Source organism: Empidonax traillii, unplaced genomic scaffold (genome assembly GCF_003031625.1).
Source record: "Empidonax traillii isolate 1590-97213 ecotype Southwest subspecies unplaced genomic scaffold, ASM303162v1 scaffold804:size347002, whole genome shotgun sequence".
Lineage (NCBI taxonomy): Eukaryota > Metazoa > Chordata > Aves > Passeriformes > Tyrannidae > Empidonax > Empidonax traillii.
The window spans coordinates 53506-70954 of record NW_020955997.1 but is presented as its reverse complement, the minus strand read 5'-3'; the positions used below and the strand labels follow the sequence as shown (position 1 = coordinate 70954).

Below are 17449 nucleotides of genomic sequence, written 5' to 3'. Positions count from 1 at the left end.
CCCCAAACCCCCTGCTTCTCTTGCATCCTTACCTGACAGTTATTGCTCTGACCTTCTTGCTTTCTCCCCTGAACTGACACTGTCTTCTCCATGCTCCCACCTTCTCTGCTTCCAGCTCTGAGAGTTGCCCTTTTCAGCGCAGGACAATTGGCCTGTGTGGAGCCAGCTGCCTGTCCACGGCCTCTGGGGAATCTCTGCACCCTGCTCTCAATTCCAGAAGCACGGAGCAGACACACCTGGCCTGCACGGAGCCACTCTGGATGGGGCAGAGTTTATTTGCTTGGGTCTAGTGTGTCCCAGGCTCTCCTGATGTTCTGACACCTCAGCAGAGAGGTTAGGAGCTCCTCTAGCAGGCTGTGCAGCTTCCCCTGGCTTGTTTCGTGTTTTTGGGATGTCTCCTATCCATGCTTCCGTGTCTGTGACACCAGGGCTTCCTCATGAGCCAGAAGAGCCATCTGTGTTCCCTCACTTTGCAATCCCGAGGTTCATAACCTTGCTGTTTCCCCCATCCCATCTGCACACGTGCCATTGGTGTAGGTATCTCGCTTTTTAATTCTTTTTGACTCGCTGCTTTTGGGTATTGCTGCTTTTGCTGCTGAGGTCACAGCCTTTTGAGTTTCTTTCTCTGTGTGTAGCTGCTGTCATATGCACAAGAAGTGTCAATGTGCTCTCTTCTTTTCCAAGACAATGCTTTTCTATTTTGATTCCAGGCTTTCTTAAAGGTTTTTTTGAAAGACTCCATGGATTTAATGGAAAAAGCAGAGTTAAAAAAACCCCAGGTGGTAGAATTTTTTAGTGATGTTTATTATTCTCTCCAAGACACTGAGACAAAGTGTCTCTATTGTGTAGTGTAAGATGAAATATTGTTAAAAATGCACTATAAACCCTCCCAGAGATAATATTGTATTTAGTTGCATCCATAGAAAAATCTGTGCTTTAGTCATTAATAAGGAGGTGTCTTTGTGTTTTGGGGTCTCAGCTAAATCTGTGCAGCCTTTGTGGTTGTGCAGCTGGAACCTCTGCTGGTGTGTGCACTGCTCTCCTGAGGGGACCTGCTGGATTTGGGAGATCATCAGCCCTTCCCTGTAGCGCAGCCCTCGTGCTGAAAGAGGATTGTCATGTTTGGGCACCATCCTTGCAGGTGTCCCAGGTTCCTGCCCCAGTCCAGCACGGGGCAAGGTCTGAACCAGGAGATAGGCCTGGTCCTTTGGCTTCCATGCACAGCCTCTCCCCTTTGGAAGCCAGGGTTCCATCCAGAGCCTCTCCCCTTTGGAAGCCAGGGTTCCATGCAGAATCTCTCCCCTTTGGAAGCCAGGGTTCCATCCAGAGCCTCTCCCCTTTGGAAGCCAGGGTTCCATCCAGAACCTCTGCCCTTTGGAAGCCAGGGTTCCATCCACAGCCTCTCCCCTTTGGAAGCCAGGGTTCCATGCACAGCCTCTGCCCTTTGGAAGCCAGGGTTCCATGCACAGCCTGTCCCCTTTGGAAGCCAGGGTTCCATGCACAGCCTTTCCCCTTTGGAAGCCAGGGTTCCATGCAGAATCTCTCCCCTTTGGAAGCCAGGGTTCCATCCACAGCCTCTGCCCTTTGGAAGCCAGGGTTCCATCCAGAGCCTCTCCCCTTTGGAAGCCAGGGTTCCATCCACAGCCTGTCCCCTTTGGAAGCCAGGGTTCCATGCACAGCCTTTCCCCTTTGGAAGCCAGGGTTCCATCCAGAACCTCTGCCCTTTGGAAGCCAGGGCTCGCTGTGTCATCATTTCCAGCTGGGTTTTGAGCTATATTTGGTGGGCAAGGGCAGGGCTGTTACTCCCTTGGAGAGACCCGCAGTGTCAATCTGGTTTCCCCAAGGCAAGTCCATTCTCTGATAATCATTGGGATTTGCTCCGCTCCAGCCAGAGCTGGGAGTTTTCCCAGGAGTGTCTCCTGCTTGTTCCCCTCTTCACCACTGTGCACTGAGGGAATGAGCAGCAGGAGGTGAGGAATTGCAGGAGCAGATGAGGGGTGAGGGTGGGAGGTGGCCGGGAAGGTGCAGGTGGAACGCTGGGTTTGGGCTCTGACCAAACGGGTCAGCGGGGACTCCATCAGGAAACATCTCAGATAGCTGGCAGGAAGCCAGTCAGAGGAGAGGAGCTGCAGCCTGGAAATGGGAAATTAAATTACAGGGGGAAAGGGGAGAGGAGGTAATGACGAGGCAAAGGGTCCTTAACGGGGGAAGGGGGGAGATTAAAGCAAGGCCCTGATTCTGAGGGAGCAATCCAGGGGAGGAGGGAAAGGCAGGGATAAGAGTGAGCACGGGGCAGGGACAAAGCTGAAGCAGCAAGTTGGAGGGTGTAGAAGACAGTGATTATTTCTGCATTCGTGGTGGAGGGAAAGGAAGCAAAGCATTCAGCACGTTTGGCAGCAGAGGGAGGCTGGGGCTGGTCAATACTTTGCAGTGTTCCTTCAGGGAAGGTGGGACAAAGACAAGGAAACAATATTCAGGTAGGTGTTCCAAAGCCAGCCAGGAGCTGGTGAGTCAAGAGGAGTTCAGGGCTTGCTTGCAAAATAAAACAGTGTGATTAATTTACTGGGATGTGTAGGATATGAGCTGTTGGGATGGATTCTCCTGTTACAGTATTCCAGTTAACCTTCATTGAGACAGGCAGCCAGGTGGAATTCCCCTTCCTCAGCCAAAGTGGCTTCTGGGAAAACACGTCCAGTGATGTTTTTTTCTGTTCCTACCTAAAAGGCTTCCCAGCTCGAGTCTTTGGGATACAGGCAGTGTATAAATGATTAAAAACCTCCCATTTGAGTTCATGTTCTTCACAACGTGGCAAAGCTCCCTTGAAAAAACAAAAATCAAACATTCTGTGTTCATTGGGATTATCCCCATAATTTAGCTCCCTCTGGAAGCAGTGGGCTGAGTCAAGGCCTGAGCTATTTTGCCCTCCTCGAAGGCTTTGCTTCATGGCATTTAAATTCTAGATATAGACTGCACTTCTATATTTAGTAGCAAGACAGGGACATTCCGAATGTAAAAAAGTAAGAAACATGTTTTTACTAATCTGTAAACAGAGTTCTTTGACTTAAGCTTCTTTGGGAGATTAAGATGCTTAAGGCCAGATTTGGAAATACATTTTGATTTTTAGATGTGCAGATGAATATCTAATGCAGCTTTGGGAAAGAGTTTCAATGAACTTGTCACCTAAACTGTCCCAGCTTGGGGGTGGCAGGGAATTTAAGCACTGGTGTCACTGTCTGGAGGTACCTGAGGTTGCCACTGAAAACTTGATTTAGATCTCCAGAGCACTTCTGAAAATGGCACTCTGGAGTTTTGCTTCTCGAGGGGCTGAATTTGTGTTGGGTTTTTTCTGTCCATTTGAAATCATTGTTTTATGGATGTTGGATTCTTAACTCTGAAAATGGACAGGGAAATGGCAGAAAGGGCTGAGCTGAAAGGTGGGAAGATGGGGGTTTCCTCCTCTGTCTGTTTTCCAAACAAGGTGGAAATAGTGAGGAATCCTGATGTTTTCTGAGGGGTAGGGGAAGAAGCTCAAATTACTCCTTTACACCTCCCATTTTTTCTTCTTGTGTTCTCCTTAGAGCCAGGTACTGAAGAAGTCAAAAAGCTCCTCCTGCTTTTACTTGGTTGTGCAGTTCAGGTGGGTTTAATTGTGTTTCTATCTGTATGAGAATGTTTTAGCTGTTACTGATCTTTTTTCTCACCATTTTAATGCCTGAGGTGGTGTAAAACTTTGACCTCCCTTCCTCCAGTGGTACCAAAATCTCAGTGTTCTCACAGTTAAAATGGCTACAACCCTGCACCTCTTACTGCACAAAACATGGAATTTCCAATAGTTCATTCACTTCAGTAGTGCTCACCTACCTGATGCTGTAAAGAGAGGAAGAAAACAGTAAAGTACTGAAGAATTACCCTGCTGATACATCTTACTGCATCTATTTAATGTATTTAATAAACACGCTGTCATAACATTTGAATAAGGAGCTATTTTTATTATTTCCTTGCCCCATTTCAGCCTGCTTTTCCCTTATCATTAAATTAGTGTTGAAAAGTTATAATCACTGTAGTTTGGTATAAACCAAGGGGATAATAATTCACTCATGGGATCGTTGCAGCTTTATAAGTCTTAAATCTTAGAAATAGAAAAGAGGAATGGAAATACCTGTGCTGATATCTATAAATGTATATAAAACAGGTGTCTTTGTGTTTTAGTGTCAGAAAAAAGAAGAGTTTATTGAAAGAATCCAGGGCCTGGATTTTGACACCAGAGCAGCTGTCGCAGCCCACATCCAGGAGGTATGTTGGGGGTTGGTTTTGTGCTTTTAATTTATTTGTTTGTTTGAGGTGTGAGACTGCGTTGTAGGAAGATGAACTGCATTTGTTCAAAAGCAGGTAAATCAAATGTGTGATTTGCATATCTAGGGGTCTCAGTAAGCAAAACAAGTCTTTGCTCCATCCTGAAATCTTTTTGTGAATCAAGGGAAAAAACGTTTTTGGGTTTCACTGTTGAAGCAGTACCAGGAAGCAAGTCTGTTGCTTCAAGGCATTCTTAAGAGTTACAGCAAATGAAGTTTAATGACACTTTCCTCTGCAGATTTATTTATCAAATATAATCCCAGTCCCATGTTTGTGATATTTATTAAGTCACAGCCACCTTTTGCTTTTTGCTTTGCCAGAGGTACAAGGGGCTGCTTTCAGGTAGCCAAGCAGCTCTTCCATTACATACAATTTAACATATTAAATTAATATATTAACATTTTCTTCCCTTGTCTAGAGGATTTAACCCCTAGGCTTGCAGCTTTATTTTCTCTGTGCTTCCTTTCTACTCTGACAAGTTCTAGAGGGCATTTTTTCCTCTCTCATTCCGTCCCACGCAGGTAACTCACAACCAGGAGAACGTGTTTGATCTGCAGTGGATGGATGTCATTGTGTTGACACAGGAGTACGTGGAACCTCTCCTGAAGAACATGGCTTTGCATTTGAAAAGACTGATAGATGAGAGAGATGAGCACTCCGAGGTACGGGTTGGGGCTGGAGAGGGGAACACCAGGCCAGGATTGTCGTGAGGCACGTTTGTTGTGCCGTGTGAGAGTGAAGGAACAGAGATGTGTTGAATAACAATCAGGCTATGAACCATCTTGCTGGCCCCAGGTTTCCCCTCAGTGCAGTGTGGATGTGTCGATGTACAGTTATTCCCAATGTTTCTTTGGATGGATAGCAACTACTTCTGCAGTTCACAGCCTCGACAGGAGGGTAGAGGATGTGTGGTGATGCTTTTTTGCAAAGCAAAGGAAGAATAGCTGTAAAATGCCAAAGATCTTCGTATTTGAGTAACACCCTTATTTATCTGAGGACATAAGGATGTTCCTGTGGGTCTGGTGCTTCACTCAGCTGGCAGGGATGCTGCTGTTTCCTGAGAGCATCTTCAGAGCCACACATTTATCCTCACGTCCCAGGGATTCCTGCCTTTCCCTGCCCAATCCATCCTGAGCGCTGACAACGTTGTGCACTTAAAAATGTCTAAATTGAAAGTTAAAAATCAAGGAGCCAAACGATCCTGGTAAATACCTGTGGCTCTTTGCTTTCTGCGTGTGGGGGTGCAAGCAGGGCTTTGAACTTCTCTAGGGCTCCAACCCTTCCTGCTGTTCCTGCACGGCTGCAGCGTGGTTTGTGAATGGAGCGGGTGTGTGTGAAGGCAGTGGTGTATTCCCTCTGTGTCTGTGTTTGTGCTGTGCAGACCATCATCGAGCTGTCTGAGGAGCGGGACTGTCTGCGTTTCCTGCCCCACGCGTCGGCAGCGCAGTCGCCGTGCGGCTCCCCCGGCATGAAGCGCACGGAGAGCCGGCAGCACCTCTCGGTGGAGCTGGCAGATGCCAAAGCCAAGATCAGGAGGCTCAGGCAAGAGCTGTGAGTACCTGTGTTGGGGTGAAAAGGCTCCTTTTTGCACACGCTGGGAGTGGCCTTCGGACAAATTCCTTCGTCCTTCCCAATGGTTAATCACCGGTCGACAGGGATGGTCTGGAAGAGTATTTTATAGTTGGAACAGGTTTGTGGGCCCACGTGGCCAATACAGCTTCTCATCTGTGCTTGTCTGGGTTTGTGTTCTGGATCACAGGGATGTCTTAGCCATAAACACGCTGAAGTCTGTGCCAGCTCTGTGTCTCTGGTGCTCAGAGCACCCTGAAAAGCTGGCTGTGTTGGAGCAGTGTCTGGAGTGAGTTCCAGCGCAGGGATGGGCTCCTTGCTCCACAGAACTCGTCTCTCAGAAATACTCACAGCTAATTTAACGCAGCCCTTCTGCTTTTCCATAGTTTGTAAATATTGCTGTTTCAGAGGCAAGTTCTTTGTGCCTCCTCTGTTGTTCATTATCACTAATGAGTGCCTGACTGCAGTTGCAGTATTTGTGTGCTCAGCTGTGTCCCTGAGAGAGTATCTTCGCAGTTGGGGCAGCTACGGGGTGGCACACTCGACAGCAATTACACAGGGCAGGCAGGTGGGGACTGGAAGCAAGAGCTGTGTGCTGACCCTTTAGGGATCAGTGGCAAAAGCACCCTTTTTAAGAGGAGATGGTGCAGGAGTGGTTCCTGCTCAGCAGGGTGATTGGGACCTGCTTTGTGTTGGAAACACACCTTGGGTTCATTCACGGTTCGTGAAGTGTTTACATTTGTTGCAGACAGCACAAAAATCTCCGTTGGAGTAGCTTCCTGTCCCCCATCTCTTCATTTCTTTCTGTGTAAAAGGTTTCTTGTCTGCACAACACTTGTTTTCTCCTGCAGGCTGCTCCTGATCCAGCAGGTATCAGTGGGTGCTTTGTCTTTAGATCTGGGAACAAATCTGAGCAGAGTGAAGAGCTGTTTAAAGAGGAGAACAATAACAGACCTGTGGGGAATCTGTTGTTTCAGCAGAGTGAAGTGTGTGTTGTGCATTAAGAATACAGCTGTCCAACCTGAAGAGGTTCAGCATGTGCAGTCACTTGCTATAGTGCAGAAACAGCTTTATTTAAAGATTATTTTTTTTTAAATCCAGCAGAGAGAGGAGACAGGTAAATTAAATTACCAGCTGAAGGTGCACAGGTCCCAGTTGCCAGTGTGCTGCCCTGCTGGTGTCAGAGTTTGTTGATCAGATCATTTCTAGCTGGCTGGATTAAGTATCTTGTTGATTGACTCCCCGGATCCCCTTCCCCCACCACGTCGTGGTGTTCCCGAGGCACAGAGGACAAAAGAGGGGGCTCTTTTTCCCTGATGTCTGTATTATTGTGTGTCTGCTGAAATGAGCCCGCCCAGGATATTCTATAAACAGCTGCACCAAGAAAATTAGTGAAAAAATTGCTGTTATTAGTTTGATTGACAGTTAATAGATAGCCTAAACAGTGAACACTGGGATCTTCTGTATAATTTAGTCCAATCCTCTCCAGCGTGGAGCTGAAGGATGCAATTAGGGCAGCGCTGATGGCTCAGAACAGTTCACATTTTACACTCTGATTTGAATTCAGTCCCTAAATAAATTTCCTTTGCGTGCAGCAGCGTCTTTAAAACACCAGACTTGGCCACATTAACTTCTGGCTGCAGCATTCCCTGGTAAATGCTGCATCTATTTGATTTGATGTGAAATCCCGTGAATTCCAGAGTCGCAAATATTCAGCTTAACGTTTCCTTCTAATCTGGCTTTGGCACTGCCCCTCCATACCTGGTTTAACGTACACCCAGGCTGCTGGAACGTCACCTGAGACGGCCTGCAAAGATTGGCTCTCCCTTGGATGCAAAGCAGGGAGCACAGGAACCCTGGAGCTGGGAATGGCACCCCTGGTGTGCCGTGTGGGACGGCGACAGCGGTGGGAATGGTCCTGGAGGAGCCCCAGGAACGCAGGACACTCGTGTTTGTGGGCAGGGATGCTGCACTCAGCTGAGTTTGGAGCTCACTGACCTTTCCCAAACAATGGCTGCTTGCAAAAACCTCACTCGGGGGGCAACTGGCTCGGTCCTGACAGCAACTGCTCTGGTTTGCTTTAAAACACATCTATTTTTTATTAGTGTGGTTTGGCTTTCAGATTGCATCGTACGTTTCAGTCCATTCAATTCTCTGGTTTCCCCCTTGCCCACTTCTGTAACTCTTCCATTCATTCCAGAATGAATTTCAATCTGCACTATATCCTGTAAGGTTATACAGTGTAGGATGGGGCAGCAGATTCTGTGCGTTCTGAGGTGCAGCTGAATATTGAGCATCGTTTGAGACAGTTAATCATTTCCCTTGCCCTTACTCATGGCCTGACAAACTCATTTTGGAAGGATTGAGAAGTACGTGTCAGCTGGAATTCAAGGAGGAGTCCTGTAAGAATTGTGATGTCCTCTGACAAATTGGATTTATCACAGATTTGAGCAGCTTAAGACACTTGTTTCCGTAAAACTAAACTTCATTATGTGTTTCGTGAAATCCTTGAGGTTATTAAGCACAGTCTTACTCAGCTGAGTAGAGGCACCTGCAAATCTTATTTCTCTTCTGTAAGGAAAAGAAAAATTACAGAACTAAAGTATAGAAGTGCTTTTAAAGCTGGTTTTACGTGGCCTGTGACAGGATGCATCAGTGGTCACTGGAAAATATTTAGACCTTTCCAGGGTATATTTGGAAATAATTCTGAGTTTCCTTTTGGATGTGAATCTCCTGGTGTGTATTCATGTGTATTCTTTGGGGATTTTTTACAAAAATTCCCTTATTACACTCTGTTTTCTACCCTGCACAAGCAGGAAATCTTGGTGAACAACTTGAAGGACTGTGAAAAGTCTGAGCAAATTCACAAGATGAGCTAAAGACTAAAACCTGAGGGGCATGATGTCCCTGAGATGGTGGATTAGAAGGTGGAAGTGTCACGAACCAGCATTTGGTTCTCAGAGGAGATGATCATTAGCAGGTTTTGTGGTTGAATTAACTGGTTTGTGTTCTCTCTTTCAAGGGAGGAAAAGACTGAGCAGCTGCTCGACTGTAAACAAGAACTTGAACAGATGGAAGCTGAACTGAAGAGACTTCAGCAAGAGGTATGTTTGAAAAAAAAAAAAAGGGGGGGCAAAAAAGGTGTTGCCTCCACCAGAGCAATTCCCCCTTTTTTGGCATTAATAAATAATTAATAATTCCATCAGTATTATTCGTTTGATTTTGCACTCTGAACACGATCTGGCGTAATTTATTCCTTTAGTTGGTATACTATGCTGAAAAAAAAAAATAGCTTAGTATTTCTTCTCTGATTTTTCTTTTTTTTTTAATCTCTGCAAAAACCGCGCTCCAGAGTCTGCCACCAGCCTATCCTCTGAGTGTGTATTCTGGAGATCAGTTTTGTCTGGTTTAGTTTTATGCCTCGAGCCTGTGTGTTGTTGGCAGTGGGGGCAAACACGTGTTTAGTTTACTCGTGGGATGTGAGTGTATAAAATTCCCGGGAGCGCTGGGCAGTTCCTGCTGCGGGTGGAGCATCCCGAGCTCCGTTTGTGCTGTCCCTGTGCCGAGATGAGCCGCTGCTGCTGCTCTGCAGTGCCTGGTGTGTGTGCTGAGCGTGTCCTGCTGGTGGCTGCAGCGGCTGTGTTTGTGTCCCTGCTCCCAGAACATGGCCCTGCTGTCGGACGCGCGCTCGGCCAGGGTGTACCGGGACGAGCTGGACGCGCTGCGGGAGAAGGCGATCCGCGTGGACAAGCTGGAGAGCGAGCTCGGCCGCTACAAGGAGAGGCTCCACGACATCGAGTTCTACAAAGCCCGAGTGGAGGTACGGCCAGGGGGTGGGAATAACCCCCACACAGCAAGTTATTTGAGTAACTTCAGTGTTGGGGTGTGAAAATGGTGTTCCGGCACCTGGCTGTGGGATGTGATAGCCGGGCTGTTGGGACAAATCCCGCTCTTGAGGGAGGAACGTTCAGCAGCATTCACCACAGCTAGTGTGGGGTATACTGAGAAACCCAAGGAGAGGGTCATTTAAAAAATGCTGTAAATACAATCATTTCTCTCTCCTCTCGTGGGTGTCCTAAGGGAAGACACTTCTCCAAGTCAGGTGTTGAGGAAATGGTGGCTGTTCACGTAAATGGGTCCAGCACAGTGGTATTCCCTGCATAAAACACCCTAAAAAAAAGATGTGCTGGCAGCAGGTGAGGCAGACTGACAGTTCCATGAATTAATAACTCAGGAAACAAATCAATGTGCAGGATTTCATCAGCCCACCATTCTGTCTGGAAATGCCAAGTTCACTGGGCAAGTGCCATGTGATAAAAGAATTGGTAGAGGAAAAGGGATTAGTGTACAGGATTTGAAACCAGGGGGAATTTCATTTTCATAGATTGCTTAAACTACTAAAAACCCTAAAATTTGTGGATGTGTTTCAAGCTTGTAAACTATCTGATTTTTCAATAGAGGCAGCTGTCAATTAGTTGGGTTTGCTTCATAATAATAATAATTATGAGTTAATATTTGTATGGGGAGGAGTGTGATGGATAAATATTTATGTTTTACTGATCTTTTCTCAGATTTTGCAGCTGACTGTGCTGAAATTTTGTGAAGTTTTGTCTTTGTATCACGAGTGGAATCGCCAATTATATATTTCTACACGTTATTGTCACCAGATGCCATTAAGAGAAATCCTCTGTGTGCAGAAATTAAAGCTGTTCAGGACCTTTGGGAATGGCTGGTTGTATTTTAAGGATGTGGATACATTTGCAGCACCGTGGCCTGACTTTGGGCCCAGTGGCCTATTAACCTAATTATGGGCTGTACCTGCAGGACATCTTCCAGGTCACGGCTCAAATCACAGAGATATTCATGTTTGGTTATAATTATCAGCACCTTAGTTTACTCCTCGTGGTTTAGGGACCGTTTAATCTCCTTTATGTGAAATTTTGTTGTCATAAATTTACGGTTTGTGTGAACTTGCCCCAGATGTGTTGTTTTATAAAAAGTCTGTTCCAGCTTCCAAAGGAATCTCTCTGGCATTAGGTTTCTAAAACTGGTGGTGAAGTTTGTGTGGACAAGGAAATGCTTTTGATTTGAGATTTTTTTTTTGATTGCTTAATTCTTGCAGGAGTTAAAGGAGGACAATCAAGTGCTGCTGGAAACAAAGACAATGTTGGAAGATCAGCTGGAGGGGACCCGAGCCCGTTCAGACAAACTGCACGAGTTAGAGAAGGAGAATCTGCAATTAAAAGCTAAATTGCACGACATGGAGATGGTAAGTGGCAGGGCAGGGGGACAAGACAATTGATGCACACCGAATTTCGTGCCCATTTTTAGTAAAAGAACCTCCAAAACAGTGGGGCAGAGAAGGAAGGTGCCTCTTGGTTTCCTGACACGTTAGTGAGAGCAATAGGATCAACCTTTTGGATGTGAAGGCAGTCTGTTGTCACTTAAATGCTGTGTTTATCCTGGAAACCCCCTGTCCTGCTCTTTGGAAAGAAGTGGATTTGGAAAAGGTGAAGAACCATTGCTCATTGCTGTAGGGTATGAGGAGAACAGGTCCCTCTCTGCACATTCTGCTTTACTGCTTGTTGCTCTTCGCTCCAAAATTCTCCCTACTTTTGCCTTTTTTTTTTTTTTTCCCCCATCTCACCTGGGGGGGAGGAAATCTGATCAGCCAGTCCTAAAATGCAGTTTACCCTTGTCTGTGACACAGCAGAGAACAAAGCCCTGGGCACACACGGGGGCTTTTCTGACACGGGCAATCATTTTCCAGGAGCGCGACATGGACAGGAAGAAGATCGAGGAGCTGATGGAGGAGAACATGACCCTAGAAATGGCTCAGAAGCAAAGCATGGATGAATCTTTGCACCTTGGCTGGGAGCTGGAGCAGATCAACAGGACTACGGAGCTCTCTGAAGGTAAAACGGAACAGTTAACCCTGCAAAGCCACCAAATAGGACAATTGACACCTCAGAGGCTGCACAGCACTAGGAAGTGAAAGGTCCTTGTTTCTGAAGGGCAGGGTGTGTTGTCCTCTGGAGGGGGGTGCTCATTCCCAGGCATCCTTGGAGATACAGCCTCCATGAGAGGTCTGTTCTCGTCACTCCTGTTCAGTTAACTGGGGCTGTAAGCCCCACCAACACCTTGAACTTACTTTGGCCTGCCATTCAGAGCAGATCAGGACTGCTCTGGCTTCGCTCTCCTCAGAGTTAAGAAGAAGTTGTTTGCAGGGATAGCTGTGGATTATCCCAGTGTAATGTACTTGGTAATACACTGGATCCCGTGGAGAGCATTTGTGGCAGTTTAGAGGCACCCCCTGAGTTGTGGGAAACAAATCTCTGCTGGGATTAGGAACACTGGGAGAGCAGAACGTTTCCTTTGATGCATCTGCAGTATTATCTGCTGGCTCATTAATCCAAGAAGGCCTCGGAGGGCCTTCAGAGGCTGCTCAATCCCCTAAGTCTGAAAATGCAGAGTCACACGAACTCCAGTTAAAAATCCCTTTTATTTTTTATTTTTTTTTTTACAATAATGGTGCTTTTCTGCTGCAGTGCCACAGAAATCACTGGGCCACGAGGTGAACGAGCTGACCTCGAGCAGGTTGCTGAAGCTGGAGATGGAAAACCAAAGTTTGCTGAAGACAGTGGAAGAACTGCAAAGTGCCGTGGGCTCTGTGGAAGGCAGCAGCTCCAGGATCCTCAAGATGGAGAAGGAAAACCAAAGACTCAGCAAAAAGGTGAGGGGGTTGTTGTGTGAGCTTGCACGGCGTTGGGTGCCATTTTCTCTCCAAAGGGTGATTTTCTCAAGCGCTGTTATTTTGGGTCAAGTACTACGGGGGTCTAAATGGCGTTATGGTAAAAAATGAAATCACACCACTGAGGGAAAAATATTAATATATTTGGGCTGTAATGAGTAATGAGAGTGTTTTAGGGTACTTGGGAACGGGAATTTTTGTAAGTGTTAAGCAGGAGAAAGTGCATGTGGAAAGTTGGTCCCGTGCCCTCATTCTTGGCTGAGAAAGCAGGAAGGTGGGTCAAGGAATTGATAAGCAGGTGAAGAGAGGAATTTGTCAGATTAGCCTGTGCTGATCTACAGTGTTTTACTGCTCAAATTATATATATCAGAGAGACTAATTCAGGCAGTGGTATTTATAGAAAATAAAAAATTTGGGGAAAAAACCCTGACTAATTACAGTGGAATGAAATGTCTGAAGTTCCTGAAATAGCTTTTCCTTCAGCAGCTGTTCCAAGTGAAAGACTATTCTTAGGGTGGGTAAGAGATAATTAAAAAAAAAAAAAAAAAAAGATAAAAAAGGGAGAATTGAAAGAAATCCCTCCTGGATTCCCTAATTCCCTGAGTTTTCTGCTGGGAGTTGCTGTGCAGTGCCCCAGGGGCACGGGGAGGTACCAAAGGAAGGAAGAGGTGTGAGAAGCACAGATGGGATTCAGGTCAACGAATTGCTCTATGGAGGAACCAATTCCAGCCTACTGTGGAATTTCTCAATCTGTTTCTCATATTTAGCAACAATTACTGCCTCATCCAGGTGATTCGCTCCTAAGCATTCCCCTCTGCAGGGTCTGAGTTACGTGGACAGTGGACCTGACACCGGGTGCAGATCTCCCAGCAGATGATTGTTTAAAAGTGTGTGTTGCTGCTAATTAACTTATTATGGCTTAAATGGGACCAAAAGAAAGGAAAAAAAAAAAAATCATGCTTGGGTGTTTTAAATTTTAAATAGCTGTGCTATCTGGTGACACTGAGTTGGAACCAATTGACAAAACCATCTCAATGTGGAATTCCCAAGGAATCATCGTAATTATCTCTTGAAACGGTTAAGTCAGATCAAACAGCATTCAACCTTTATAAGTTAAGAGGCGCTTGGAGGAGCAGTATAAATCTCAGTAAAATGGAATTTTAAGAGGGGAAAAAAAAAAGATACTTGGGGAAATATCCAGAGCCTAAGAAAACCTGACCTTTTTTTTTTCACATGTGCAAAATTGCTTTATAGATACAGTCTGCTGAGCCAGGGAGAAAATTCTGGCAGAAGTAAATGTATTCCCAGAAGAAATTAGTTGTTCTAATTAAAGATGAGAAAATTCCACTTTATGTGTTCTTTTCTGTGTTTTATATATCGATTCCTGTGAGGGTGCCTTCAAGCTAAGAGTAACACAAGTGTCATTTTTTTTTAAGAGCATTTAAAAAAAAAACCAAAACGTGTCTCTCTTTTCCCAGCTGGAAGAGCTGGAGAACGAAATGAGCCAAGAGAAACAAAGTCTCCAGAACAGTCAAAACCTGAGTAAAGATCTGATGAAAGAGAAAGCCCAGCTTGAAAAGACACTGGAAGCACTTAAAGAAAACTCCGAGCGTCAAGTGAGTGTGGAATTCAGAGCTTTGCCTCGGCTTTGTGCTCTGCTGGTCTCCTTCTGGGGCTTTGCCCAGGCAGGGGAAATTTCCCAGGCAAGGTTTTCCAGGAGGGGACTGGAAGTGCAGATTTGTGCAGCCAAAGGGCTTTTCTGAGCCCTGGTGAGAGACATGACTTCTGGGAATCCTGTATTTTCATCGAGTCCTTCAGAATTAGAACCATAGTTACCTTTTCTTTTTCATATGTATCTTTTTATGTAGTTACCTTTCATAAATTCCACTTACACCCCCTGATGGCGTTGCCATTTTTAAGTGCAGTTTCAAAGCACAGTGCTCTGAAATACAGAATATTGTATTTTGAAAATGCTGAAGGGTTTTTAAAGGCCTGGTTTAATCAGTAAATGAAATTCCAGACTTAGAAAAGGAAGAAGACAGAAAGAAAGGAAAAAAAAGAAGCTTGGCATCGAAGCTTTCCTTTCCTTTAAAGGTACACAGGTGGTTTTACACATGTCAGGGTAGGACTGACATTTCAGTGGGGCTATTTCTGCTTAAAAATTTCTGCATTTTGCTGCCTGTTGTTACGTGCCCAAATCATTCCAGATTATTTGGAGCATCTGAACCACTCCATAAATACTAAAAATCAAGATGTAAGTTCTGCCTTTATCCTTGAGGCGGATCCAGGAATAGGTTTCCTAATTGAAATATGATTTACTTTCTCAGAAGCTGTTTTGGAACTGTGTGTCCAGGGGTTCTTTGTAAGTCAAAAATCAGTGTAACTTTTCGTTTCTTCTCAAACAGTTGCTGAGTGTGGTGAGGATTCCCTCCTGTCCCACACGTCACCTCTGCTTTTCCCTAAGGAAATAAAGCCACTTTGGTGGCTCCCACACCTCCCTCCATCTCAGGTTCGGTTTAGAGCTTGACTCCAGTTCTTTGTGCTCACACATCGCTGGGAATCACAGAGGTTAAGAAAAATAATTTAAATCCAAGTCATCCACAAATGAAAAATTCAATTCTGCTGAGACACAGATAAAAAAAGCACAAATCAAACCCAAGTTTAAGTTTGGGGTTTATGTTGTGTGTTANAAAAAAAAAAAAAAAAAAAAAAAAAAGATAAAAAAGGGAGAATTGAAAGAAATCCCTCCTGTATTCCCTAATTCCCTGAGTTTTCTGCTGGGAGTTGCTGTGCAGTGCCCCAGGGGCACGGGGAGGTACCAAAGGAAGGAAGAGGTGTGAGAAGCACAGATGGGATTCAGGTCAACAAATTGCTTTATGGAGGAACCAATTCCAGCCTACTGTGGAATTTCTCAATCTGTTTCTCATATTTAGCAGCAATTACTGTCTCATCCAGGTGATTCGCTCCTAAACATTCCCCTCTGCAGGGTTACGTGGACAGTGGACCTGACACCGTGGGCAGATCTCCCAGCAGATGATTGTTTAAAAGTGTGTGTTGCTGCTAATTAACTTATTATGGCTTAAATGGGACCAAAAGAAAGGGAAAAAAAAGAAAAAATCATGCTTGGGTGTTTTAAATTTTAAATAGCTGTGCTGTCTGGTGACACTGAGTTGGAACCAATTGACAAAACCAACCTAACGTGGAATTCCCAAGGAATCATCGTAATTATCTCTTGAAACGGTTAAGTCAGATCAAACAGCATTCAACCTTTATAAGTTAAGAGGCGCTTGGAGGAGCAGTATAAATCTCAGTAAAATGGAATTTTAAGAGGGGAAAAAAAAAAGATACTTGGGGAAATATCCAGAGCCTAAGAAAACCTGACCTTTTTTTTTTTACATGTGCAAAAGTACTTTATAGATACAGTCTGCTGAGCCAGGGAGAAAATTCTGGCAGAAGTAAATGTATTCCCAGAAGAAATTAGTTGTTCTAATTAAAGATGAGAAAATTCCACTTTATGTGTTCTTTTCTGTGTTTTATATATCGATTCCTGTGAGGGTGCCTTCAAGCTAAGAGTAACACAAGTGTCATTTTTTTTAAGAGCATTTAAAAAAAAAAACCAAAACGTGTCTCTCTTTTCCCAGCTGGAAGAGCTGGAGAACGAAATGAGCCAAGAGAAGCAAAGTCTCCAGAACAGTCAAAACCTGAGTAAAGATCTGATGAAAGAGAAAGCCCAGCTTGAAAAGACACTGGAAGCACTTAAAGAAAACTCCGAGCGTCAAGTGAGTGTGGAATTCAGAGCTTTGCCTCGGCTTTGTGCTCTGCTGGTCTCCTTCTGGGGCTTTGCCCAGGCAGGGGAAATTTCCCAGGCAAGGTTTTCCAGGAGGGGACTGGAAATGCAGATTTGTGCAGCCAAAGGGCTTTTCTGGGCCCTGGTGAGAGACATGACTTCTGGGAATCCTGTATTTTCATCGAGTCCTTCAGAATTAGAACCATAGTTACCTTTTCTTTTTCATATGTATCTTTTTATGTAGTTACCTTTCATAAATTCCACTTACACCCCCTGATGGCGTTGCCATTTTTAAGTGCAGTTTCAAAGCACAGTGTTCTGAAATACAGAATATTGTATTTTGAAAATGCTGAAGGGTTTTTAAAGGCCTGGTTTAATCAGTAAATGAAATTCCAGACTTAGAAAAGGAAGAAGACAGAAAGAAAGGAAAAAAAAGAAGCTTGACATCAAAGCTTTCCTTTCCTTTAAAGGTACACAGGTGGTTTTACACATGTCAGGGTAGGACTGACATTTCAGTGGGGCTATTTCTGCTTAAAAATTTCTGCATTTTGCTGTCTGTTGTTACGTGCCCAAATCATTCCAGATTATTTGGAGCATCTGAACCACTCCATAAATACTAAAAATTAAGATGTAAGTTCTGCCTTTATCCTTGAGGCACATCCAGGAATAGGTTTCCTAATTGAAATATGATTTACTTTCTCAGAAGCTGTTTTGGAACTGTGTGTCCAGGGGTTCTTTGTAAGTCAAAAATCAGTGTTTCTTCTCAAACAGTTGCTGAGTGTGGTGAGGATTCCCTCCTATCCCACACGTCACCTCTGCTTTTCCCTAAGGAAATAAAGCCACTTTGGTGGCTCCCACACCTCCCTCCATCTCAGGTTCGGTTTAGAGCTTGACTCCAGTTCTTTGTGCTCACACATCGCTGGGAATCACAGAGGTTAAGAAAAATAATTTAAATCCAAGTCATCCACAAATGAAAAATTCAATTCTGC

At 44.9% G+C, this 17449-nt stretch overlaps 1 protein-coding gene across 13 annotated transcripts in view; it reads left to right on the top strand.

Moving 5' to 3' along the window:
- The window catches only part of CCDC88A (coiled-coil domain containing 88A), a 66151-nt gene that overhangs the window by 21704 nt on the left and 26998 nt on the right, over nucleotides 1-17449 (top strand). For all 13 annotated transcript variants that reach the window (XM_027901658.1, XM_027901662.1, XM_027901661.1 and 10 more), the window contains exons 5-14: nucleotides 3579-3637; nucleotides 4210-4293; nucleotides 4875-5015; nucleotides 5735-5904; nucleotides 8945-9026; nucleotides 9584-9742; nucleotides 11045-11191; nucleotides 11693-11837; nucleotides 12471-12655; nucleotides 14152-14289. In XM_027901658.1, coding sequence (XP_027757459.1) covers nucleotides 3579-3637; nucleotides 4210-4293; nucleotides 4875-5015; nucleotides 5735-5904; nucleotides 8945-9026; nucleotides 9584-9742; nucleotides 11045-11191; nucleotides 11693-11837; nucleotides 12471-12655; nucleotides 14152-14289 — 1310 coding nt within the window. The remainder of the gene's footprint in view (nucleotides 1-3578; nucleotides 3638-4209; nucleotides 4294-4874; nucleotides 5016-5734; nucleotides 5905-8944; nucleotides 9027-9583; nucleotides 9743-11044; nucleotides 11192-11692; nucleotides 11838-12470; nucleotides 12656-14151; nucleotides 14290-17449) is intronic.